Source organism: Engraulis encrasicolus, chromosome 13 (assembly GCF_034702125.1).
Source record: "Engraulis encrasicolus isolate BLACKSEA-1 chromosome 13, IST_EnEncr_1.0, whole genome shotgun sequence".
Lineage (NCBI taxonomy): Eukaryota > Metazoa > Chordata > Actinopteri > Clupeiformes > Engraulidae > Engraulis > Engraulis encrasicolus.
In genome coordinates, this window is record NC_085869.1 from 6813650 (window position 1) to 6840482 (window position 26833).

Here is a 26833-nt window from a genome sequence, read left to right on the forward strand (position 1 = left end):
ACAAAAATGCAGTAAGTCGGTGAGTTACTGCTGCATTTTCCAATGGGAATGATTTGGGAGTAGACAGTAATACTAGCCAAGAACGCAGTAACTCCTGCAGTAACTCCATTTTGTGGCAGTAATACCAGCCAAGAAGGCAGTAACTCCGTTTTTTTGTGGCAAAAAGACACATAAATGTTTTTTTGTGTGCATTTAATTACTATCCTAAAAAAAAGTATTACAAGGAAGTGTCACCACCACTTTACCGACAACACAGTTGTCGCGCCATATAGGAAACTTTGAAGCCTTTTTTCTCAGTTTGCCAGAATCTGAGTTATTGCGTTCTTGTTTTGTACGGCAGTGTAGCCTACTGTGTTGAAAACAGTAGGTCAGTGTCAGCTTTGGTGAAGGTTAACTGCTGGGAAGCAAATAGCTGTTCACAATGTAATCTTGTATTTAGTAGACATGAAGTGGAAATTATTAAATGTATGATGAAAATGTTCCATTAATTAAAAATGGCAACAGGTACCCTAAGGGTAACCTCTGAGTGAATAAGGTTTCCCGGCCAAATTATAAAAAAGGCTAAAAAAAGTGAAACTTGAACATCAACAACTGTACTGTTGACATTTTATTTTTGACCTATGAAGTTACCTTTGTGATAGTTCTCATTATGTAATTTGTCTAACATCTATTCAAGGAAGGCTATCACCTACCAAATTATCTTTTGCCAAATCTTCTCAAAATTCTGTTTGGTGCTTTTGATATTAAAACTCATTCACCATCCAGTTTGCAGATGAGAAAATGGCTTTACGAGGCCACAAGCACAAGTGGAGGAAGTAAGGTTGCATATTGGAACGCACACAAGGCCTTACTTTCCTGCATATGTTAAGGCATTGTGATTCGATCTTCACCCTCCAAATCCTCCATTTATGGTGTTGGTGTGCTGTTACAATACCTTGAAGCTGCATGTGTGCACGTAACGTGGACTTGATGCTAAGTCAGTGGTGCATTCATGCATACAGCAGGGCTTGTGTGCGCGCGTGATTTTCTGTGTTTTTTCCCCCTTCTATTCTATTTGACACCCCCCTACCCCCACCCCAACCATCCTCTGTTCTACAAAAGCACAGTCAGGTAGGATTTCCCCCAACCATCCTCTGTTCTACAGAAGCATATTCTGGTAGGATTTCCCCCAACTCTCCAGATGAGTGTCAGATGAGGTCAGCTCACAGGAAGTGTAGGCTCCAGCTTCCTCTTCCCTCATCAACAGTTTTGTTTCATTTTTAGCTGATGGCTTGATACAGCACAGACACCGCACGGGAGTGAGACATACGAGCATGCTGAAGATCATTTGTTACCATGGAATTTAGAATAGCAACTATTCTGCTTCTCACTTCATCCCTTGTATCTGGTAAGTGTGCCCTTTCTTCATGCGTTTTAACAGAAGGAGGAAGGAACATTTTAAGTGCTACAAGTTTTGTTGGGTGTTTGCGTTATACCTTGGAGAAATGTGAAAGCAGTTTGAGCTCAGATAACCTTCAACTTGCACTACAATAGTAATGACACCAATGACATCTGTGAAATGTTTCATTATATTACACTTAGCTGACGCTTTCATTTTATTCAAAGAGAATAAATGCCTTGCTCAAGGGCACTTCAGCCATGGATGGAGACAGGGAAAGATCATGGGGGGATTCGAACCTGACCCCTAGATTGAAAGACCAACTCTCTAACCACTAGGCCATGGCTGCCCCACAATTGTCTTGTAGTGATTATCAGACAGCAGTCTACTTTCTTGCTATCCACGGCTATCATACAGTGGTGTAGTCTACGTAGAACGCAGGTATACAGAGTATACCCACTTCAACATTTCAGGGATTTCAGTATACCCACCTAAAATTGATCGATCCATTATTTAGATTAGCACAAATACATACGTATACCCACCCCCAAAAAGTAGACTACACCACTCAATGGCTGCGTCACACAAACAGGAACAGGAATAAATTCAATGTTACAATAAGTTTTGTAGGGTGCGTCCCTTATAGCTTGTAGAATTTTGAAAGCAGTTTGACTTCAGATAACTTGCAGTAGCATTTGCGAAAGGTTTCACCTTGTAGTGATTATCTGACACTTAACCGTATGTTTGTTTGGTGTTTGTCTTCATGGAAAGCAAGTATGGTCACATGCACGAACACACGTGCACTGTATGTGTGTGTGTGTGTGTGTGTGTGTGTGTGTGTGTGTGTGTGTGTGTGTGTGTGTGTGTGTAAATGAGCACGTGTGCACGTGTCTGCCATGTTGTGACTGTCTGTCCCCATGTTTTATCCCACCCCCACTCTCTATTTGACTCTCTCTCTCTCACACAAACTCTCTCTCTCTCTCTCTCTCTCTCTCTCTGTCTCTCTCTCTCTTTCTCTCTCTGTCTCTCTCTCATGTTCCCTCTGGTCCCTCCCTCCCTCTCTCTCTCTCTCTCTCTCTCTCTCTCTCTTTAGCCCTCCCAGCTGTAATACACCGTGCTGTTCACAGCTCTGTTGAGTTTTCGGCACAGCAAGAGCAGGCTGCAGTAATGTCAGTTACCTGGAGGCACAACCAGGACTTTGCTGCCCGGTGGTTCGAGGACGATGAAGAACCAGTTTACTATCGCAACTTCGAAAAGAGTGCAGAGCTAAACACACACACGTGGTCTCTGAAGATCTCCAACCTACAAAAGAGCTTCAGCGGCAGTTACTCAGTGGAGATCAACAACAAAGACCCAACCACGAGTGTGAAACTTGTCGTTCTTGGTGAGTTTTGCAAAATTCGAAATTATGAAGACCAAAAGTTCATGTTGGAAAGTCTTACGTGATGATTATATGTTTTTATGTCATACTCTTACGCAGTTAGCTCTTGTCCTGCTATAGGTTTTGTGTACAGCAGCTGTTTGATCGAATATTTGATTATATTTCTGCCTTGATTTTGTGGAGTTAGAAACTGGAATGTGAAAATTTGCCCCATCCCACAGTGGTGAAGAATCTTTTAAAAAATTCCGGATAGTGAGTCGGATCACCACCAAAATTGAATCGCTTATTCCTTTTGTCATTTCCAACCACTGCACAAAATTTCATACAAATCCGTGCATGACGTTTTGAAGTTTCGTGCTGACAGATAAACAGACTTCATAAAAAATAGACTTGATTGGCGGAGGTAACAACGTAACAATTGGCGACAGATAATATTATTCACTAATTAAATGTAATAAAAATAGGTAAGCGGTTAGGGCGTTAGACTTGTAGCCCAAAGGTTGCCGAATCGACTCCCGACCCGCCAGGTTGGTGGGGGAAGTAGTTAACCAGTGCTCTCCCCCATCCTACTCCATTACTGAGGTACCCTGAGCATGGTACCATCCCGCCGCACTGCTCCCTTGGCGCGCCATTGGGGGCTGCCCCCTTGCACGGGTGAGGCATAAATGCAATTTTGTTGTGTGCAATGTGCAGTGAACACTTGTGTGCTGTGGAGTGCTGTGTCACAATGACAATGGGAGTTGGAGTTTCCCAATCGGGCTTTCACAAATGTAGGCAACATATCCCAGCTTCCTGCAGCTGAATATGACATCTTATATCTTGTTCCATAAGTCTCCCAAATGTAAATGTAAGACAGATACCTGACACAAGTAAAGCATATACGTAACGCTGACAGTTCACACAAAATTTCTTTTTCTCTCTCAACCATGCCCTCCCAGATCCTGTATCTAAGCCTAACGTCACCCACGTCTGCGACACCACCAGCAACAGCTGCACTCTGACCTGCATGGCAGAGCAAGGTGATGATGCTGAGTACGTCTGGCGCGATGCCAAGGGCAACACGCAGAAAGGACACGAGTGGACAGTGCAGAGGCCTGAACAGGAAGACACGTCCTTCACCTGTAACATCAGCAATGCAGTGAGCTGGGAGACTGCGGAGCTGGTTATCACTGTGGAGCAGATATCTGCGGGTAAGTGTTGTGGTGTTGCCTGGTTGCTACCAGATCATATCACAAGTGTCACAAGTGTACAGCATATGTCTGTCAGATCAAAACAATTGTGCAAAGCAGCATGGGATTTCCCCGGCTAGTAGTGGTGAGGTTTGGGGTGGACAACTGTAGTGAAGTGACAGATTTGTGAGTATATCATTTCATAGTAGAGCATTAAAGAAATTTCACTTTGAAAAAATGAGTAGTGACCTTTTAACAACATACAGTACAGGCCAAAAGTATGGACTCACCTTCTCTTTATTTTTGTGGCTTTTTAAAGAAAATAATACATTTTCAGAGGGGGCATTATTTCTGTGCATGAACACATGTATAATTTTTTGCTTAACAAAAAAATGAAAGTGTATGACAAATAAAAACAATTATTTAAAAAATATCAAAAAATGCCAAACAGTGACGTCAACACAGCAAAACTGAGGGCCACACATGTTTCAACAAGCTTATTTTTCTGCCTATTTTCAAGTAAAAATACCCAGTCATTCGAGTCCATTTTAATTTATACAAGCAATACAAGACAGATTTTCTTGATCTGATAATAGGTCACTTGGTCAGCATAACTGGTTATCTAGGTGAAACAGTGATGCATGTGTCTGCATGTATTGGCAAGTGTTTAAAACTAGGTTTTAGGTCTCAAAAATCCAGTTCTACAATTCTAGTGAGTTATTGCAGGACTTCAATGTTCAATTAGGATTGACATGATTGTCTGGGCATTTGTATTTGAAAATAGACAAAAATAAGCTCATTGAAATGTGTGGAGCCATCATTTGTGCCATGTCGACGTCAGGTGGATCAGCCTGATCTCCAAAAATTCTGTGCTCCTGGATACGGATGTTAAGGACACGAAATCCGTGTCCAGGAGCACGGATTTTGCCAAATTTCCGTGCTCCTGGACACAGAATTGTTTTCCGTGCTCCTGGACACGGAATTGTTTTCCGTGATGGGCACACGGAAGTGCTTTCTATAGGTTATTACCACAGCACTGTGTTAACTCTATCATTAGAAAATACATACCAAATGCTAATCCTAAACAAAATAATGCTACAGCAATTTAAGTTGTGCCCTGACCAAAACATTCCCTAACCTTAACCTGTCATTAAAGACATATTTTTGAGAAATACCTTTTGCAGTTGGTTGCTAGGCTATCAAATTCATATAATGAATGAAAGAAAACTAGCTGTGCCCAGACCAAAACAATCCCTAACCCTAACCTGTCAGTAAGAAATGTTTTTTTTTTTTTTAAATATTTGAAATTAGAAAAATCCTCAGAAAACACAAGACTGGAAACAAAGAGCTGTGGGAGTATAGAGAGAGCACTTCTGTGTGTCCATCACGGAAAATAATTCCGTGTCCAGGAGCACGGAATTTTGGCAAAATCCGTGCTCCTGGACACAGATTTTGTGTCCTTAACATCCGTGTCCAGGAGCACGGAATTTTTGGAGATCATGTTGGGTGGATAGACAGCTGTCATTGCTGTTGGACAACAGCTAGAATGATATTTTTTGGTAAATACGTAATTATCCATGTGTTCATGCATAGTTTTGATGTCCTGCATGAAAATACACAATGAAAATCCACGAAAATAAAGAGAATGCATAAATGAGAAGGTGAGTCCACACTTTTGGCCTGTACTGTATATAACCACTTAAATTTCTTGTTCACTCAGAAAAAAAAATCAAAATACAAATTTGAACATTACCCACAAAGGTGAGTACACCCTAAATTTAAATCCGGTAGAGAAGGGTCTGTGTTGGCTCGAATCGTCTCGAAATGAAAAGAGATTAAAAGGGAGGTCATTGGTGTGTGTTTCAACCTTTCTTTACATTGAACTTTTACATTTTGAGTCTGCACCTGGTTTAAATAGATTGGTGTGAGATTTGAATGCAATCCTATGGAGAGTATCATAATCTGCTTCAGTAGTCACAGTGCATGTTGACATGCATGTTTCTGTTAGGTGTAATTGAGATTTCCACTGTTGACAGCATTAATGCATCCCCAAACCATGTCAATCCCACTACCATGCTTGACTATTGAGAGGATACACTTTTTTTTGTCAAATTCACTTGTTTACCACCACACATGCTTGACACCATCTAAAGCAAAACTGTGAAGAAGAAATTTAAGCAGTTAGATATGTTGTTAAAAGATTACTAATCATTGTGCCAAAGTTAAATTTCTTTAATGCTCTCCTATGAAAAGATATACTCACAAATCTGAATAATAAAATTATTGTTATTATTATTATTAATAATAATAATAATAATAATAATAATAATAATAATTATAATAATAATAATAATAATAATAATAATAATAATATTATGTCATGTGTTCTACCATAGTTACACTGCCTGTTTTCAACTCATTTTTAACTTCTAAGTATAATTATTTCAGTATCCTTCATAGTGTATTGTATCAGGTATTTTATATACTCTACAGAATATCTTGACATTTTGTCGCTTGCAACTTTCCTTATTACACCAATTATTAAATGATGAAATGGTTTAATCTGCTGTATTTCTCCCTTTTTCCAGGATTGATTGCAGGTGTCGGAATTCTTCTTGGAATTACTGTTGTGGTTGTCATATTTATCATCTACCGCTGTAGAAAACACAAAGGTGAGACTTGATGTAATTCACAGCTATGTGCAGCTATATGATTGTGGACACACATGTGCACACACACACACACACACACACACACACACACACACACACACACACACACACACACACACACACACACACACACACACACACACACACACACACACACACACACACACACACAAACAGACATGGGCACACAGTACAGGCCACTTACACACACACACACACACACACACACACACACACACACACAAATAACTTACTATACAGTACAAATTGTCTTTGTGTGACCTTAGGAAGTTACAATCTGGAGGACACAGAGGGCACGGATCAGAATGAATGTAAGTCTGAATCACTGAATAACTTCTGTTGAAGGAAACAAGAATCATCCCTTTCATCTCTTAGGGGTCTTACACACCAGGGCGGTAAAGCATCGCGGAACGGCCGCGTTTTTTACTGGCGTCTGTGAAAATACATTGAAACATATCTGTCCTTACACACCAACCAGCCGTAGTCTAGCGTCAGCGGCGCGGATGCCGGCTCCGCGCCGCGCTGCATTTGGAAAATAGAACTCTAGCGTATTTTTCACGCTGGCGACCGGTGGTGTCTCATTCAAATGAATGGCAAAGTAGCATGCTAGCTTTGGCTGTGGGAGGGTTTTGAACAGGACTGGCCGCGCACACCGACGCTGTCAGTGTGAAAGGCAGAGAAAAGCAGGCCGGACAAAACTAAGCAGAAAGACGGTGTTCGTACCGCGACCATTCCGTTCCGCCTTGGTATGTTTTGGCCCTTAGTCTGATGCAGGCTGTCATCATGCTTTAGCGTATGTATCGCACGCTAGTGCATTCAGCGTGTCGGTGCGACGCATTTTGAAGTTAAAGCGTGCTCCTCAACGCAACGGTAAAGCGCTTTCATGCACTTTTGACACGTGACGAGGTTTGCACAGTTTTCCCGCCGTGTCGGCGATTTTGTTTTGTCACAGCGCGTTTCTGTTACTAAACAAAAATGTGCTTTGCTGTGCCCTAACCAAAACCACCCCTAAACCTAACCTGTCAGTAAAGCAATGTTTCTGCTGCATTACTTTTGCCAAGAACAGCGAGATTAGGCGAATTTCTACCTAAATGGTGCCTAAACCAAAACCATACCTAAACCTAACCTGTCAAAGGGCGTTGTGGAGCACGGTTTAACTTGGAAATGCGTATTGGACATACGCAATAGTGGGTTCAAATCAGCGTGTCAGATACGCCTATGCATGATGACATGTTGTCTGATGACACGTGAAGACTTAATCTTTTACAATTGTGTTTCCTTTCCTAAACAAACCACAACTCTCCGACATCATCCTGTACCCAGACTGCACTGCTTTTGTTGTTGTCATATCTTTTCATGCCTGCTTTACTCTAGGCGAATATGTCAGCGAAGTGTAATGTACGGCAATATGCTGTATGATAGTACATTACGTATGAACTCACTCTCATAACCTTTTATAATTGAAGACAGACCACACCCCCACCCATCTATCGTCATCCTCTGTTCTAGAAAAGCTTTAATCACTTATTTAGGTAGGATTTCCCCTAACTCTCCAGACTGGTGTCAGATGAAGTGACAGGAAGTGTACAGTGTACAGCTTCAATCACAGAAAATGACATCAACAATTTCCAAAGACTGTTCATGATGCATTTGCTTTTTTGCAGGCGTGGCAATGACATCGCAAGACAATGAAGTCTCCCATATGGCTGTCAACTTGACTGATGATGGTAATGATAATTCTTTATTAGAGAGAAAGAACCTAACAAGAACATACAGAGAGATGTCTGAAGTTCTCTTCCTTAGCCCTTGCCATGCGGAAAAACACCCATAACAAGGACCATCAGTCTCTTGCTTTACTGTATTTCAAGCAAACAAAAGCAATATTTTCTACAGATTACTATTTTTTATTAGCGAAAAGCCAAAGAACGGACAGTGTCATGTCTGAATTTCCCATCCTTTGTCCTAGCCATGACACCAAGCATGCATTAAACTGTGCTGCTTCACCAAATGTATGTTGACGATGGATGTCCTCTTTTGCAGACCAGGCAATGACAGATGGAAACATTAACAACTTGCAGAGGACAGTCAGCACGGCTGAAGGTGAGACGCCATTCTCTTATTCTTTGATTTGGCCATGTCTCTTGTGATATTCAGGGTTTAATGGCAATACTGTCAACAGCATGTTTCTATTGAAAATGTGTGCATGAATCCCATTCTTTGGTCCATAAGTTTAGTTTGGATATACGTAATTGCAGTACAGTAGGACTGACAGTATTTATGCGCCATCATTGTGCCTATTGGAGTTACAGTAATGTACTGTATATGTGTGTTTAATTAAGCAATAAGCCACTAGAGGCCGTGGGTTATGCTCCATTGATAACAGGCAAAGGGGAGTGGGGCACAACGAGAAGCGGAGTGCCGTAAACGTCCCATTGCCCGTTATCAATTGAGCATAACCCACGTACTCAAGTGGCTTATTGCTTATCTATCACTTATTGCTTATCACTGTTACACTTAATCGCTGACCAAATTTCTTTAAAAATTAGGGGTGGGCAAACATGAAAATCTTTAATCGCATTAACTCAATGACTTTCTGTGATTAATCACGATTAATCGCATAGCGCGCGAAACCCAAAAATAATAATAATAAATCATAAATAAAATAAATCATAAATAAAATAAACATATTTTTAAATTAATAAAATAATATAATTAATAATAATTTGCATATGTACTGTGTAGATAACCTATGTAGGTCTAATATAATATTCCACAATGGAAATGTAGGCTATTTGCCAACCTATCAGTCTAAATGTAGTAGGCTATATGCCTATCCAATGCAGGCCTACTAATGAAACAAATTATTGCAAACAATATTACACTAGGGCTATTTAAGATTGTAGGCTACTTAAACTGATATATTAGAAATTATAAACTCAAATTAGGATGGTCTACATGTGCCTACAAGAAAAAAACAGAAAAAAAACTATATGTTAAAACGGCTTGCCATAGGCGTGCGTCTGTGAGATATGTCCCGCCTTCTCTCACTGTCAAAGACTCCCACCTTCTCTTAGCCTGATAAACCAGACAAAATGTGGATGTCTAATTTAGTCTAGCTTCGATGCATAATACATCCGAAGATTGTTGATGAGAACAACCTTCCCTCAAAACCCTGCCCGCTTTGATTCAAAATACATCTTTGCGTTGTAATTGGTTTGCCAGATTCATGGCATTCTGGCTTCATTGAATCATTATGCGAGGCCAGACCCACCCGTAGACAAAACATTTCGCCGTCCAGCGGGTGGTGCTGGTTCACCAGGCTAACCTTCTCTCTTATCTGTCGCTATTTTTAAGGTGTTTCAGCGACTAGAAACTAATTGACTGTCTGTTGGCATTGACAGCAATTACATCTTTCAAAACAATAACGTTGACATGACTAACACTATCTTAAATGCTGACGAAGTTGCCGATGTCGCCGATGTTGATGCAGCCTACTATGCAGGCTGCGTGAGGAAACGTTGCGTGAGGAATGTAATATCTCGCGGTTCGCTTTTTGATCAGGGCTTTAGTAAGTCCGCGTGGCGTTATTGACAGCTGATAGACAGCCAGCACAACAGTACCCTTTTCATGCTGACCGTACAATAGACTAACCTTGCGAGCTGCAAAGGCGAGCCACATGCTGCTCGAGAGTTGCGCAAGGAGGACCAGAACTGTGTAGCCTACCGAAAATGTCCATTCAGAAGTTGACGTCCTTCTGTAGGCTATGCCTGTTTTGTTTTGACTACTTTTCTAGACATTCTTCTTCTCTGTCAGCAGTCACTGGAAGCAGCAACAAGCGCGCTGACGCTTTCAAAATAAAAGCCACAAACGACGGTCATAAAAGGCAAGAAAAAAAAAAGAAAAAAACCCCTGCTGCGTTATAACGTTAACAAAATTGTCGGGCGATATTGACTTCAATAGTTAACGCACCGTTAACGTGTTAACGTTGCCCAGCCCTATTAAAAATGCTTTAATAACAATTAATTTGATCCGTTGCTTAGCGCAGACACACACTCGCTCAACAAGGGGCGATAAACACCGCAGGAATGAAGCGTCTTTGCAATCACACTGATACCCCGACCACAGATGGTGCAAAGATGTGCTCTTCTTGCAGACTCCCTACCCCAACTGCAACATATTCTTATTACCAACGTAGATGCGCTTGGTCTAACTTAGACGCGCATAGAATCTTCAGTTGGAAAGTGTAGGTTTACGCTCGATTGACCACAGCTATCAGGCAATCAGAATCGAGAACCGGACCGCAGTGTTAGATTCCACTGATAACTAGAGATGCACCGGATCCTGATTTTAATGATCCTGCCGGATACCGGATCCACTCCTTAGGATCCTACCGGATCCGGAACCGGATACTGGATCCTACGAAAGGGTTGAAACACATAGCCAACTCGCACACGTGGGCCCTTTTTATTACGTTGGCGCAAACTATTTTTAAGACTCATTGGCTTACTGCCACACTGCCTTCAATGGCCGCTTCCAAAGGGCTTTCACTCCATGCAGCGATTGGGGTTGTGAAAAGCCTAGGCTACGTAAAAAGTACAGATGCCCCAGATCCACTGCTTAAGATCCTGCCGGATCCGGATAGTCTCAAAAACCCTATTATCCTGCCGGATCCGGAACCGGATCTTGGATCCTGTACATCTCTACTGATAACTATAGCACGAGTAGTGTTTGTAACATATCCAGTCTTATTTTGTTTTCTTGACTCATTTGCTTTTGTTATGCTCCAACTTTACTGATACGGCAGTAAGTGATGCTACAGTGACATGAAGTGATGTGACATGTGATGATTGATGGAAACTGGGCACACGAACACCTACCCCACCCCCCTCTCTCTTTCTCTCTCTCTCTCTCTCTCTCTCTCTCACTCTCTCTCTCTCTCTCTCTCTCTCTCTCTCTCTCTCTCTCTCTCTCTCTCTATCTCTCTTGTTGTCTGTCATTTACTTCAAACCCCCCTTGTTTCGTTTCCTGTGTACGTGTCATGTGTGTACTACGTTGGAACTACATTGGAAGTTATCTGGAATTTAGTAATAAAAAAAAAACATCAAATGTGTATCACACACACACACACACACACACACACACACACACACACACACACACACACACACAGCATCAGGACTACCAAGGCATGCACGCGCCCGTGCGCGGGCACACAATAACACACACGCACGCAGATTGTGTATTTGAAAATTGTGTGCGCCTTGTTTAGATGAGCCTGATGTCCCGGAAGAAAAGAACACTCAAGTTGAGGTGACCGAAACTTCACAGCAAGAAAGTGAGTCACACATTAGCCTGTCACAACATCAAACTGTGTGTATGTGTGTGTGTGTGTGTGCGTGTGTGTGTGCATGCGTGTGTGTGTGTGTGTGTGTGTGTGTGTGTGTGTGTGTGTGTGTGTGTGTGTGTGTGTGTGTGTGCATGCGTGTGTGTTTGAGTGTGTGTGTGCGTGTGCGCATGTGAATGTTACTGTATATGGGCATGCATTCACGTGGGTATGTTTGTGTGTATCCGCTTCTTTTTCAGGCACAGGAGGAGCGCCAGAGTGCGAACCGTTAAATAAGGAAGTGGAGGATGGGGAAGGCCCTGCAGCTGAAAAGGTCACCACTGCAGAGACCAGCTCAGCCTGCCACTACCAGATAGTAGTCTAGCTGTGCATGCGTAGGCGTGTGTGTGTGTGTGTGTGTGTGTGTGTGTGTCTGTCTGTGTGCCTGTCTGTGTGTCTGTGTGTATGTGTGTGTGCATGTGTGTGTGCATGCCTGCGTACGTGTGTGCGTGAACTGTTTTTTTCCCATCTGGACAACATTGCTGAGAATAGACCCATGCTGGCACTCCCTTGTTCATGTGCAATAAAATGTTTGCGTTGTGTCATCAAGACTTGACAACTGCAATGAAATGTTTGAGTTGCAATGCAGGCTACATTTCTATTTCCTGTCTGGAATGTTATCCATTATGTGTTATGGTAACACTTTATAATAAGTACCCCTTTTTAGGCATTACTTAAGGGTTAGTCAAGCCTTATTTTACCATTAGTTAACCCTTAGTGAATCACGAGTTAATCATTATGTAAGCATTATTTCTCATTTCCTAACTATTATTTACTACCGCTAGTAAATGGTTAGTGTGTGCTGATATAGCAGTTCGCTAAGCAAAGTTAAGCCTTAAATAAGCCTTATTTTAACAATAGTTAACCCTTAGTAAATAACGAGTTAGTCGTTATGTATGTGTTATTCCTCAGTTCTTAACTATTATCTACTACCATTAGTAAATGGTTAGTGTGTGCTGATGTAACGGTTCGCTAAGCAAAGTTAAACCTTAGTTAAGCCTTATTTTTAACATTAATTAACCCTTAGTGAATCACGAGTAAGTCGTTATGTATGTGTTATTTCATCATAAGCAATGCTTATCAAGTCATTTGTTAACGTTTTGGAAAGCATGGAAAGGTTTTCACTTTAAAAGTTCCCCAGATATGCGCAAGTAGTGAGTTGTAACTTCTTGTTAATGCATAAGCAATGCCTAACAAATCATTTGTTAACGTTTTGTAAAGCTGGGAAAGGTTTTCACTTTAGATCAGTTCCCCAGATATACTTAAGTAATGAGTTGTAACTCCTTGATAATGCATAAGCAATGCCTAACAAATCATTTGTTAACGTTTTGTAAAGCATGGGAAGGTTTTCACTTCAAAAGTTCCCCAGATATGCGCAAGTAGTGAGTTGTAACTTCTTGATAATGCATAAGAAATGCCTAACAAATCATTTGTTAACGTTTTGTAAAGCATGGAAAGGTTTTCACTTTAGATCAGTTCCCCAGATATACTTAAGTAATGAGTTGTAACTCCTTGATAATGCGTAAGCAATGCTTAACAAGTCATTTTTTGTTAATGTGTTGCAAAGCATGGAAAGGTTTTCACTTTTAAAAGTTCCCCAGATATGTGAAGTAATGAGTTGTAACTTCTTGATAATGCATAAGAAATGCCTAACAAATCATTTGTTAACGTTTTGTAAACCATGGAAAGGTTTTCACTTCAGATCAGTTCCCCAGATATACTTAAGTAATGAGTTGTAACTCCTTGATAATGCATAAGCAATGCTTATCGAGTCATTTGTTAATGTTTTGGAAAGCATGGAAAGGTTTTCACTTCAGAGAAGTTCCCCAGATATAGGCCTACTTAAGTAGGCCTAATGGGTTTTAAATCCTTGATAAAAGCATAAGCAATGCTTATGAAGTCATTTGTTAATGTTTTGGATAGCATGGAAAGATTTTCACTGAAAAAGTTCCCCAGATATGCGTTAGTAATGCGTTGAAACTTCTCGATAATGCATAAGCAATGCTTATCAAGTAATTTGTTAACGTTTTGGAAAGCATGGAAATGTGTTCACTTTATATCAGTTCCCCAGATATACTTAAGTAATGAGTTGTAACTCCTTGCTAATGCATAAGCAACGTCTATCAAGTCATTTTTTAATGTTTTGGAAAGCATGGAAAGATTTTCACAGAAAAAGTTCCCCAGATATGAGTTATTAATGCGTTGAAACTTCTTGATAATGCTTACGCAATGCTTATCAAGTCATTTGTTAACGTTATGGAAAGCATGGAAAGGTTTTCACTTTAGATCAGTTCCCCAGATATACTTAAATAATGGGTTATACATCCTTGATAGTGCACAAGCAATGCTTATCAAGTCATTTGTTAATGTTTTGGAAAGTATGGATAGGTTTTCACTTAAAAACTTCCCCAGATATGCGTTATTATTGCGTTGAAACTTCTTGGTAATGCATAAGCAATGCTTATCAAGTCATTCGTTAATCTGTTGTAAAGCCATAACAGGTTTTCACTTTAGATCAGTTCCCCAGATATACTTAAGTAATGGTTTGTAATTCCTTGATAATGCATAAGCAACGCTTAACAAGTCATTTGTTAATGTCCAGAAACATCCATGAGGGGCAGTCACATGAGCCTCAACTTAGGCCTAGGCCTACTGTTTGCCATGCTACCAGTCATCACACACTAACCATTACAAAAGGGTTAAATAAGACTTCACTGATGCTAAAGCAAGAGTTTACAAACCGTTACCATACATGCCTAATAGTACTTGTTAATGGTTAGGTGGTAGGAGACAACAAAGAGATAATGTTTTTTTCATAAATAAAGGTGGGTTATCAGACATTTTAATGATGGTTTACTAATGCTTATCAGAAAGTTAAATCACCATAGACGAATGATTAATTAACAGTACTTAATAATTTCACAGAAATACATAATGACTGACTCGTGATTCACTAAGGGTTAACTAATGCTTAATTTTGTTTAGCGAGTAGTTACATCAGCACACACTAACCATTTACTAACGGTATTAGTTAATGGTTACGAAATGAGAAATAACACATACATAACGACTTACTCGTGATTCACTAAGGGTTAATTAATGTTAAAAATAAGGCTTAACTAAGGTTTAACTTTGCTTAGCGAACCGTTACATCAGCACACACTAACCATTTACCAATGGTAGTAGATAATAGTTAGGAAATGAGGAATAACACATACATAACGACTAACTCGTTATTTACTAAGGGTTATCTATTGTTAAAATAAGGCTTATTTAAGGCTTAACTTTGCTTAGCGAACCGTTATATCAGCACACACTAACCATTTACTAACGGTAGTAGATAATAGTTAGGAAATGAGAAATAATGCTTACATAATGATTAACTCGTGATTCACTAAGGGTTAACTAATGGTAAAATAAGGCTTAACCAACCCTTAAGTAATGCCTAAAAAGGGGTACTTATTATAAAGTGTTACCTGTTTTATTAATAAACACAAAAATGAATTATATAGCCTAATAAAATTAAATTGTATGTAGCCCCTTAATGCACGCCGTACCTCCTGTGGCACACTGTAATAGGCATTGAAAGTTAACTACTATAATACTACACTACTATGACAGTGCACAGGCCCTTTAGTAATACATTATAACTTGGTCATTGCCATTCTGGTAACAGCTGATTTATAATGCAGTGTCTTAATGGGTTAATAAATTTTCTTGTTTGCTGACCTGGTGTCCCACACTTCACTTTTCAATATACCCTGTAGATATCCATGCCACGTTTTGGCGCTAACTCACCAGTTTAATTCTAAATCACCAGAAATGAAACCCCATTGAAAATGAATGGTATTTTATTTCTGGTGATTTAGAATTAAACTGGTGAGTTAACACCAAAACGTAGCATGGATATCTACGGGTATATTGAAGAGTGAAGTGTGGGACACCAGGTCAACAAACAAGAACAGCTGACGGCAAAGCATCAAGGATATCTGGGCTTCCATTACTCCCATGCACTGTTTCTGCCATTGACTTCAATGTTAAACGCATCATGGCCGTTATTAAGACAGAGAGAGTCCTAACCAAGTATTAAACATTGCATGTTATGTAGAAAGTACCAAATTTCAACTGATTTGATGTGCACTGATGTGAAACACATTTTGATGAAGAAAATTGTGATTTTATTACAATATTCTAATGATGTGAGTTCTAATGATGCAGGTTTTTTTAGCTGGAAGGCCAAAATATGTAAAAAGAAAAAAATTGAATGATTGGAATAGTTAAACAACTGGGCCATGAATCTACAATCCATGACAGTTTAACATTATTGATGGAATTATGGAAATAAATGAACTGTTTCATGATATTCTAATAGAGTGACCTGGAGTATTTGTCTAAATTGATAACTTAATGCTAGTCAGTGGAATCTTTCATCTGCCATTTACACACAATAAAGTAAATAGGTCGCCCCAGTCAGCTGCAACTTCGAAAGTAGGTCGCTGACGTCTCCAAATGTGTTACTTTCCTAACCTTGTGTGGTATCGGATGCGATGCCATGCTATGGCTTGTTAGTTTGGGGTGCCTTGAAATATTTCATTAATTGAAAGGGTGCCTCGCCTAAAAAAAGGTTGAGAAACACTGAGCTAGAGTCTCACACAGAAAAACTATGGCAAGAACATGTACATATTTTCACTGTGCAGATTTGTGAATGTGAACATACACACGCACGCACCGCATGCACATACACACAACACACACAGTACACACACAACACACATGGGCTACACACACATAGGCCTACAGTAGGCCTATATACACACGTAAAAGAGGTGTATAAGTGGGTCAGCATAATCAACACCCATGCAACAGGGCAGCCTCAAATAATGCAACAACAAGACCCCCCACCCCCCGGCAGGAATGTTCTGGGTGGGATATGGGGTATAAGGACTTTGAGAATGTGTAATACTGTATTATAACTTATAGTATTATATTACTATATAACATTGTTATATCATAGTAGTGGAACGTTAAAATGGAATACTGTATTATGTTATGTTTACGGTTTGAATTAATAAAAAGTGCATGTAAAAAAAAAGTTATGCAACAAGAGCGTGGTGTACTGTCACTTACTGTAAATGTGTTAATGGAGGCGAACCACAAACCACAAACTTCCTCGAATGAAACTTCACAAGTGAGTCACACATTATCCTTATCTGTCACATCTGCTGTGCGAGTGCGTGCGTCTGTGTGTGTGTGTGTGCGTGTGCGTGTGCATGTGTTTGTGTGTGTGTGCGTGTGCGTGTGCGCGTGCGTGCGTGCGTGCGTGCGTGTGTGTGTGTGTGTGTGTGTGTGTGTGTGTGTGCATGCCTTGGTAGTCCTGGTACTGTGTGTCTATGTGTACGTGGGTGCGTGGGTGCATGCGTATGTGTTATTGTGTGCGTGTGTGTGTGTGTGTGTGCGTGCATGCCTTAGTAGTCCTGATGCTGTGTGTGTGTGTGTGTGTGTGTGTGTGTGTGTGTGTGTGTGTGTGTGTGTGTGTGTGTGTGTGTGTGTGTGTGTGTGTGTGTGTGTGTGTGTGTGTGTGTGTGTGTGATACACATTTGATGTTTTTTTTATTACTAAATTGTGGATAACTTCCAATGTAGTTCCAACGTAGTGCACACATGACACGTACACAGGAAACAAGGGGGGTTTGAAGTAAATGAGAGACAACGAGAGAAAGAGAGAGGGGGGTGGGGTGTCACTAGGTGTTCGTGCCCAGTTTCCATCAATCATCACATGTCACTTCACTTCATGTCACTGTAGCCTCAGTTACTGCCGTATCAGTAAAGTTGGAGCATAACAAAGGAAAATGAGTCAAGAAAACAAAGCAAGACTGGATATGTTACAAACACTCCTGTTGCTACTGGTTATCAGTGAATTGGACCACGGAAGGGCAACTGCATGTCAGTCAAATAATCTGTCTCAACAATAAATGCATTTTGTAATACCTATCAGGAGGAGTAATACTAGTGTTGATTACATAATCTGAGTAGCTTAAAGTTATTTAGTTTATGAATTGTAGTTTGTGAATGTAGTTTATGAATTGTCACTATTATTATTGTGCCCATTGAGGCCTTTCCTGTAAAGGGAAGTGGATTATCTTTTTATTATAGGTTTTGGCTTGCTCATTTTGAACTCAAAGTGTCTAAAGGTGACACTGAATGAAAATGTGTTTGACCTGACGATGTGAGGAATGGATGTGTGGAGGGAGGTGTCCCTTTCCCACGATGCTCCTCAACAGTGCAGGCAGAGAACCTGCCAACAGTGAAGGCATAGAAAATGCACAGTGGCACACACAGAGGCATTACAATGTATGCAATACTCACACACACACATACACATACACATACACATACACATACACACACACACACACACACACACACACACACACACACACACACACACACACACACACACACACACACACACACACACACACATACACATACACATACACATACACATGCACACACACACACACAGTCACACACACACATCCCAAGTAAAAAAAAAGTGTACTTAAAGGATAGTTCCGGCGTAAAATGAAAGTTTCACCATCGCTTTCCCATGCCACATAATGTATCTAATGATGAGCCATTCCGGGCAATGCCGCGCCGTTATGGAGTTAGCTTATTTTAAGCTTTTTGGTGAAAAACGCAGCCAATGCATCACGGCGGGGCCAATTTTAGGCCTATTATTTTCTGATGTTTCCCCGCTATAAACAACTTCAAAAACGCTACACACTTCATCACAAAGGTCTCATCAATCAAACCGAGGCACAGAGAAGATCATCGGACCACACAGTCTTTCACTGGCCAGTGTTTCCAGAGGTGTCTCACTGTTGCAACTCTCTGACCCGGATGCAGGCTACTCAATCAGGTGGCTAGGTAGGCTAAACATGGTCCGCGGTTCTTACACCGGCTGCGACCGTAAAATGAAAAGCTGGAACCCCGACCGTTTTCACCGACTGCCACTGTCTAAACCAGCCATATTCCGGGAATGGCTAATAGCATTAGAAGTGGACGAAACTGACATATAAACCCTGAGGGATCGCTACTACCGTGTGTGGAGGGAGCATTTCGAGGATGATGGCTACAAGAAGAGTAAGGGAGATGGAACACCAAAACGAAACCATCTAAAGAGGAATGCTGTGCCAAAAAGGTGCATGGCTATGGAGGTATGTTTGAAGAGAGAGAAACATGTGTAAATGTGTCTGGCTCATGAATCTTGACTGTCTGTGAATCTGTAAAACTGGTTGCAACACCGCGCGTCTTTGCCAGCAAGCACTCTGTTTTGGGAAGGCCTACAGGTGCAGTAAATGTAGCCCACTACAGGAGGTAAATACACGGTCAAAACAAACTAGCGCGGGATGGCAAGTGAAATTGTGAAATTGTGTGACCTGAGGCATTCGATGTGGTTGATGTCAAGCATGCTAGAGTAGTTTCAGTGAAGTAAGTAGACTATAATGACGAGGGCGCGCGAGGTCAGATGGACCATTACGCAACGGAGGGCTGGAGGAATTTTATAAAGTCGTACTAGAAGTGCTCTTACAGATGTAAGTACACCACCAGTGGTGTGTTATTACAAAGTTGACTCCATGTTATATTATACCGTGTTGCAATTACTTTGTAAGAGTAGTCTGCCTACCTGTACTCTCCATGCAACTCTTCAAATCTGCTGCCTGCACACACGGTAGTAGCGATCCCTCCGGGTTTTTACGTCAGTTTCGTCCACTTCTAATGCTATTAGCCATTCCCGGAATATGGCTGGTTTAGACAGTGGCAGTCGGTGAAAACGGTCGGGGTTCCAGCTTTTCATTTTACGGTCGCAGCCGGTGTAACCGCGGACCATGTTTAGCCTACCTAGCCACCTGACTGAGTAGCCTGCATCCGGGTCAGAGAGTTGCAACAGTGAGACACCTCTGAAAACACTGGCCAGTGAAAGACTGTGTGGTCCGATGACCTTCTCTGTGCCTCGGTTTGATTGACGAGACCTTTGTGATGAAGTGTGTAGCGTTGTTGAAGTTGTTTATAGCGGGGAAACATCAGAAAATAATAGGCTTATAATTGGCCCCGCCGTGATGCATTGGCTGCGTTTTTCACCAAAAAGCTTAAAATTAGCTAACTCCATAACGGCGCGGCATTGCCCGGAATGTCTCATCATTAGATACATTATGTGGCATGGGAAAGCGATGGTGAAACTTTCATTTTACGCCGGAACTATCCTTTAATGTATACTTAATAAGTACGTTTTATTGTATTTAAAGTGTACTTCAAAAGTGTGTATTTAAAGAATGTTATTTTGGGACAACTTATAGTATACTTAAATGTACTTGAAATATAATTAAGTAGAGCTTAAACACATTTTAAGTTGACTTTTTTGTACTAAAATTAAACTTTGTATAAGTGTACTTAATATACTAAAAATATATTTAACTTTAAGTACATTATAAGTATACTAACCAAGTCACTTTAAAATGTGTTTAATGTTTACTTTAGCATGCGGATAAGTGCATTTTAAGTACATTAGAAATCTATTTTAACGTCATGAGAAAGTACTTTATAGTATACTGCAGAAGTACATACTTAAGTTGTGTTATTTTGGGACAACTTATAGTATACTTAAATACACTTGAAATATAATTAAGTAGAGCTTAATCACATTTTAAGTTGACTTTTTTGTACTAAAATCAAACTTTGTACAAGTGTACTTAGTATACTAAAAACATACTTAATTTTAAGTACATTATAAGAATACTAACCAAATCACTTTAAAATGTGTTTAATGTGAACTTTAGCATGTGGATAAGTGCATTTTAAGTACATTAGAAATCTATTTTAACGTCATGAGAAAGTACTTTATAGTATACTGCAGAAGTACATACTTAAGTTGTGTTATTTTGGGACAACTTATAGTATACTTAAATACACTTGAAATATAATTAAGTAGAGCTTAATAACATTTTAAGTTGACTTTTTTGTACTAAAATCAAACTTTGTACAAGTGTACTTAATATACTAAAAACATACTTACTTTAAGTACATTTCAAATATATTCACAAAAATCGCTTTAAGTACATTTTAAGTGTATTGACTCTAAATGTATTTTAAGTATACTACAAGTAGATTTTACTTTAAGCACATTTCAAATATATTTATTTTAAGTACACTTTAAATATATTTCAAAAGTATATGAAAAAAACATTAATATAATCCACAGTTACTGATTTCCATTGTACATTGTCTTGTTCACAACCATCAGCCATTCACATGAACCTTCCTTTCACCTTCACTTCAGACAACAACCACTGCCTCAACTAGGATTCGAACCCACAATTCACTGAACCACAGACCTGCACTCTAACCACTAGACCACAACTACCTGTTATTTGACAGGCACAATTACGTTCTTGAAGTAATAGTCTTGAGTAGTACACTTTAAGTATACTTTTATATACTTAATTATAATACTTAGAAATCATTGGTGGTGGTATGCTTTTATCGAATTAAAGACACTTTTGCATGTTTAATTTGTGCACCAAAAAGTACACTTAAAGTGCACTTAATACACTAATAACACAACTTAAGTACAGACTTCAGTATTGTGCTTAAAAGTTTAATAGGTAAGGCCTTACATGCCTTTTTAAGATCTGTTTGTGCTCTTCAATATGGTGTTTTTACCATGAAAATACATTAACAAAATGGAAGGTGGAAGGTTATTTAATGTTACAAAGCATAATGAATAAATAAGCCTATGTTAAAATACACTAAAATGATGGTTTAAAAAAAGTACCCAGGTGAAAAAAGTGTACTTAATATACTTAATAAGTATGTATTTTTGTATTTAAAATATACTTCAAAAGTGTGTATTTAAAGAATGTTATTTTGGGACAACTTATAGTATACTTAAATACACTTGAAATATAATTAAGTAGAGCTTTAACACATTTTAAGTTGACTTTTTGGTACTAAAAATCAAACTTTGTACAAGTGTACTTAATATACTAAAATCATACTTAACTTTAAGTACGTTTCAAATATTCTTTCTAATACCAAACTTTAGCACATTACTTTTAAAATACAAATACACTTAAAATACACTTAAAATATACTACACTAACAGTATGTTTTCAAATACAACACTTAAGCACATTACTTTAAAAATACAAATACACTTAAAATACACTTGAAGTGGTTCAAGACAACAAGAAAAATAACATAAAATCTTTATAAGTGAGTACATTTCATTAAAGACAATTAATATTAGTGTCAAAAAGGCAATATAGTAAGTATGCAAAAAAATATGCATATTTGTAAAGGTCGTAAAATAAAGTTTAGGTATATATAACTGATAATGTATATTTTCTAACACTATGTTTGAGTACATTTTTTAAGAACAAAGTTTAATACATTAAACTAGCAGTACATTTTCTAATATCATACATTACTATAATGGTGTACTGTGTATGATTTTTTGTAGTTTATTTCCAAAATTCATGCTGGAAAAATATATAGCACACAGAACACACACAGATGACAAATAGCTTATATTTTCATGCCATTGTTCTTAGTTTGGCTTGATCTCAAATGCCTCTTTTCCAATGCCGGTTTTCTGGGCTCTATGCAGCGCAACTCAGCTGTAACTTTTTGCTTTTTAAATAGGCTCGACACAGCTCAATCGTGATTCAAAAAGTGACAGAGGAGTCGCGCTGTGTCGAGCAGTGAAAAAGAGGCGTAAGTGTCTAAAGGGAAACATTCTAACTTTCTAACCACAAGACCACAAGAAGGGATACAGACACGTCTGGTCATGTGACGTGACAGATTGTTGTTGCTTGGCAGATTTCAGTGAATGACTCATCATCTTACAAACTTTTTACACACGCACGCAGGAACGCAAACAGGCACGCACGCACGCAGGCACACACACACACACACACACACTGTAAAACATTGCAGCCATGCAGTTAAATGTAAAAAAGTAAGTGGTACTGCTACCTTAAGTTTAGATAGATTATTTATTCGTCTTTACAGAACCTTGTGGCCCTTGCACATCGGTGCTCGGGCCCTAAAAAACACACACACATAGACACACCTACCTGTGGCAGTGACTGGAGACAGGTGCAGCGTGCCTTTATCTGATGCTAGTGGGCGGCGCCGTCGGGCTGTTTAGAACAATCCGGCTTTCCATTATTTCCCTTGATATCGGGACACCTCGTCGGTCGCTATTCCATACATATCACTCGCCCCAGTTGCAATACAGAGCATAAAGGGAGACGTGTGTGTGTGTGTGTGTGTGTGTGTGTGTGTGTGTGTGTGTGTGTGTGTGTGTGTGTGTGTGTGTGTGTGTGTGTGTGTGTGTGTGTGTGTGTGTGTGCGTGTGTGTGGTTGTGTGTGTGTGTGGTGTGTTCTGGGGTGGGTGTGGGAGGCTGTTTAACCACAGTGAGAGTAACCAACACTAAGGCAGACACGGACACGGCCACAGAAAAGGAAGGGAGACACTGGATTACCGTGCTGTACATGCCAGAGAGTAGAGATGAGAGGTGTGGATGTGGGTGTGTGTGTGTGGGTGTGTGCGTGCGCGAGTGTGTGTGTGTGACTGTGTGTGTGTTTCTATCCTGCTCCCTGTGCGCTGCAGTTGCAGAAGCTCTGAGTGAGTGTGTAAGTGTGCTGCATGTGTCAGCGAAGACCCTACCCAACCACCACCACCACCACCACCACCACGAGTGTAGGTCTACCAACACACACACACACACACACACACACACACACACACACACACACACACACACACACACACACACACACACACACACACACACACACACACACACACACACACACACACACAAGCACACACGCACACACGCACACACACAGAGGTCCCCTTTCCAAGCAGAAGTAAGATCAGGACAGACCGAAGCAGGGCAGGAATTTGAAATGTGTTTAAAACTGCAGATCTCAAAGCAGCAGGACTCACACTCCCCAAATGAGAAGAGATACAACAGCAGGAGTACACAAGGTTTTATTGTAAGTGTTTAACTTTTATAACTGTCTTTCCACCTGCTTACTTTTGCTGCTTCTGTTGGTAGTTGGTAGGCCCTACTGATGGTAGTTGTGTGTGTTTATGTGTCCGTGTGAGAGAGAGAGAGAGAGAGAGTGCCAGACAGGGGCGAGAGAGAGAGAGAGAGAGAGAGAGAGAGAGAGAGAGAGAGAGAGAGAGAGAGAGGGAGAGAGAGAGAGAATGAGTGAGTGAGTGAGTGAGTGAGAGAGGGGGGGAGAGAGAGAGGGGGGGGGGAGAGAGAGAGACAGAGAGAGAGAGAGAGAGAGAGGTGGAGAAAGAGAGGTGGAGAAAGAGAGAGAGAGAGAGAGGGGGAGAGAGAGAGAGAGAGAGAGAGAGAGCAAGTGGTCCAACCTCAAAAATACAACTGGTGTCAGGAAGTCAGGTGTAGATGTAAGAAACGCTGAGTAGAAAGATCTGCTCTTCCTTATGGGATTGGATAGCAGGAGTACACATGGATGCACGTGTTTAACTTTTAATTGTCTTTCCACCTCTTTACTGTACTTTTGCCATTTTGTTGGTATTACCAGAGACGTTCTGAATGCAGAGACGGCGAGCTCGACGTTCCTTCCTGTTTCACTTATGACATCGGCCACGCCCCTTTAGGAGACCTGATAGGAGGCTTTTATAATGGGCGCCTATGGGCGAATCTGACTTTTCCACGGATACGACCAATGCCTTAATTCATGGGCGGAGCGATGTATTTAAAAATTGTATATCTTGCGAGCCACATGCCTTCTTTACATTATGAAAATTTAAATTACATCTCAGAATTAATTTTTCACAGAGAAAATCGACTTTGTTTGACGCGTGTCCCGTCTAGTGCGGGCCACTGCCATGGAATGCCAAGAATGATTGACAAGCGGTGCAGAATATTTGCTTTGCGTGAAAACAGGAGCGGTTGATAAGGAGCCCTGCATTAATTGACGTTTATTTTTGTTATGTTGTTTTGTTGTTACATCGTAGGCCCTAGTTCACGTCTACTTTGCACGTCTGTTGTGAAATAGTAGCCTAATTTCGGCAAATTATTAAAAGCTCATTTCTGCACGTTTCAGTTTCAGTGCTGTCCATAAGTAGCCTGTTTTCGCCGCTCCCCAGTCTGCCCACGGGTTTATAGCCTACATCTAGTGAGACACAATACCATGACTGCAAATAGCCTAAATGACAACAGTTGGGTGGCAAATGCATAGGCTACTGCTTCAGGTTAAATGAGCCTATTATCGACTTCATTCAATAGGCTACTCTTTGCAGCAGTCTGTGTTGCATGACACTTCAGCATCATCTCATCCAGTCAACTGTTAAACGAAATGCAGGTTGCGCCAGGCAGGGCAAAAGTTAGCGGAGATGGCTGGTTAACTCGGACATTAGCCTATTAATTTCGCAAATAGGCTATTGTATTAGTAGCCCAGTTCAGATACACCGCGCTCTTCCCTGTGGTGCGTCTCCAGTTGAATAAAGGTGAGAAAGTGGATCGCACTCGGGTTCTTCTTTTCTTTTTTTTACATAGCAGCAAGAGTGTAGACAAACGTTTTGGCTGCTGCCTTCGTCAGTGTCTCCACTTCTGCTGCTATGTAAAAAATAAAAAGATGAAAAGAAGAACCAGAAGTGCGATCCACTTTCTCACCTTCAAGTTATTCAACTGGAGACGCACCACACGGAACAATGCGGTGTATCTGAACTAGGCTACTACTTTTGCAACTGAGCCACACCATCAGCCTCCAATATGTCCTTCGAGACGATAAAGTAGCCTAAGTTAACAGACGCAAGTGCCAAAACTTTCACCTTCAGCGCAGCAGAAAGAACAAAAATCCTGTAGGTATCCAGCAAATATTGGATTAAAAACCGTGAATCTTGACATGACAAAATAGAGGATATGGCTCAACGATGCACTAACGGGATGCACAGGATACGAGTTTGATAGGCCTAGCTGTAGGTTCTCTCCAAATGTTCGAGTTTGGCACTGCATACATAGCCTGCGCTCTCTGGATAGGGCCTATTCTCTGGGTTTTTTTTATCAGGCTATTGAGCGATTTTTAGTCATGCATGTGCAGCGCAATGTTTTAGTCAAAATTCGGTACAGTTCCGTGAACTTGGATCCTCTGAAGGCACGATATGAACGCACAAATGTGTCTAGAACAACATGCCGGGAATAATGGCAGCTGAGGATTGTAGGTGAATATGGTTACGCGTTGCTAGACATCATGGATTTAAATAGCCTACTTCTCTGTTTAGGCTATCTGAAGCACGTCATGCTTCTGCATCAGCCTACATGTAGGCTCTGTCTCCAGTGCAGACTTCAGTGTAGTCCCGTTAAGATCCTCTCCTTTCTAAGCACGATATGAACACAAACAACTTCCGTGTAGTTGTGTAGCACAATAGGCTATATTTCATATACGAAGTCATGGCCACGATTGCATGAACTTGATTAAATTAAATTTTAAATTATACACGAGGTCATGTCTAAACTCAAGCAGCACGTCTTTCATATTGATTTTAAATAATTTGGTTGGACATTAAAAAAAACAAACCCTAAGCCAGCCACACAAGTTTTAATCATTGTGCCGTCGTGTCATGTCGCTCAACCTTCTTGCATGAATCAGGCACTTTATTTTTTGGCAGTATTTCTCATGTCTATGCCATCTAAAATATCAAAAGCATTTTGATTTAGTGCAGAGTCACGGCAACATCAAGTTATCATATTAAGTTGCCCAGTTTTGTAAAATTGTGCGT

The 26833-nt window shown here is 40.3% G+C and overlaps 1 protein-coding gene across 1 annotated transcript in view; it reads left to right on the forward strand.

Moving 5' to 3' along the window:
* The first annotated feature begins 2475 nt into the window (after positions 1 to 2475).
* LOC134461577 (SLAM family member 8-like) overlaps positions 2476 to 26833 on the forward strand; it is a 61990-nt gene continuing 37632 nt past the window's right edge. Inside the window, exons 1-2 of the mRNA XM_063214470.1 lie at positions 2476 to 2762; positions 3698 to 3949. Coding sequence (XP_063070540.1) covers positions 2546 to 2762; positions 3698 to 3949 — 469 coding nt within the window. The 5' untranslated portion in view covers positions 2476 to 2545. The remainder of the gene's footprint in view (positions 2763 to 3697; positions 3950 to 26833) is intronic.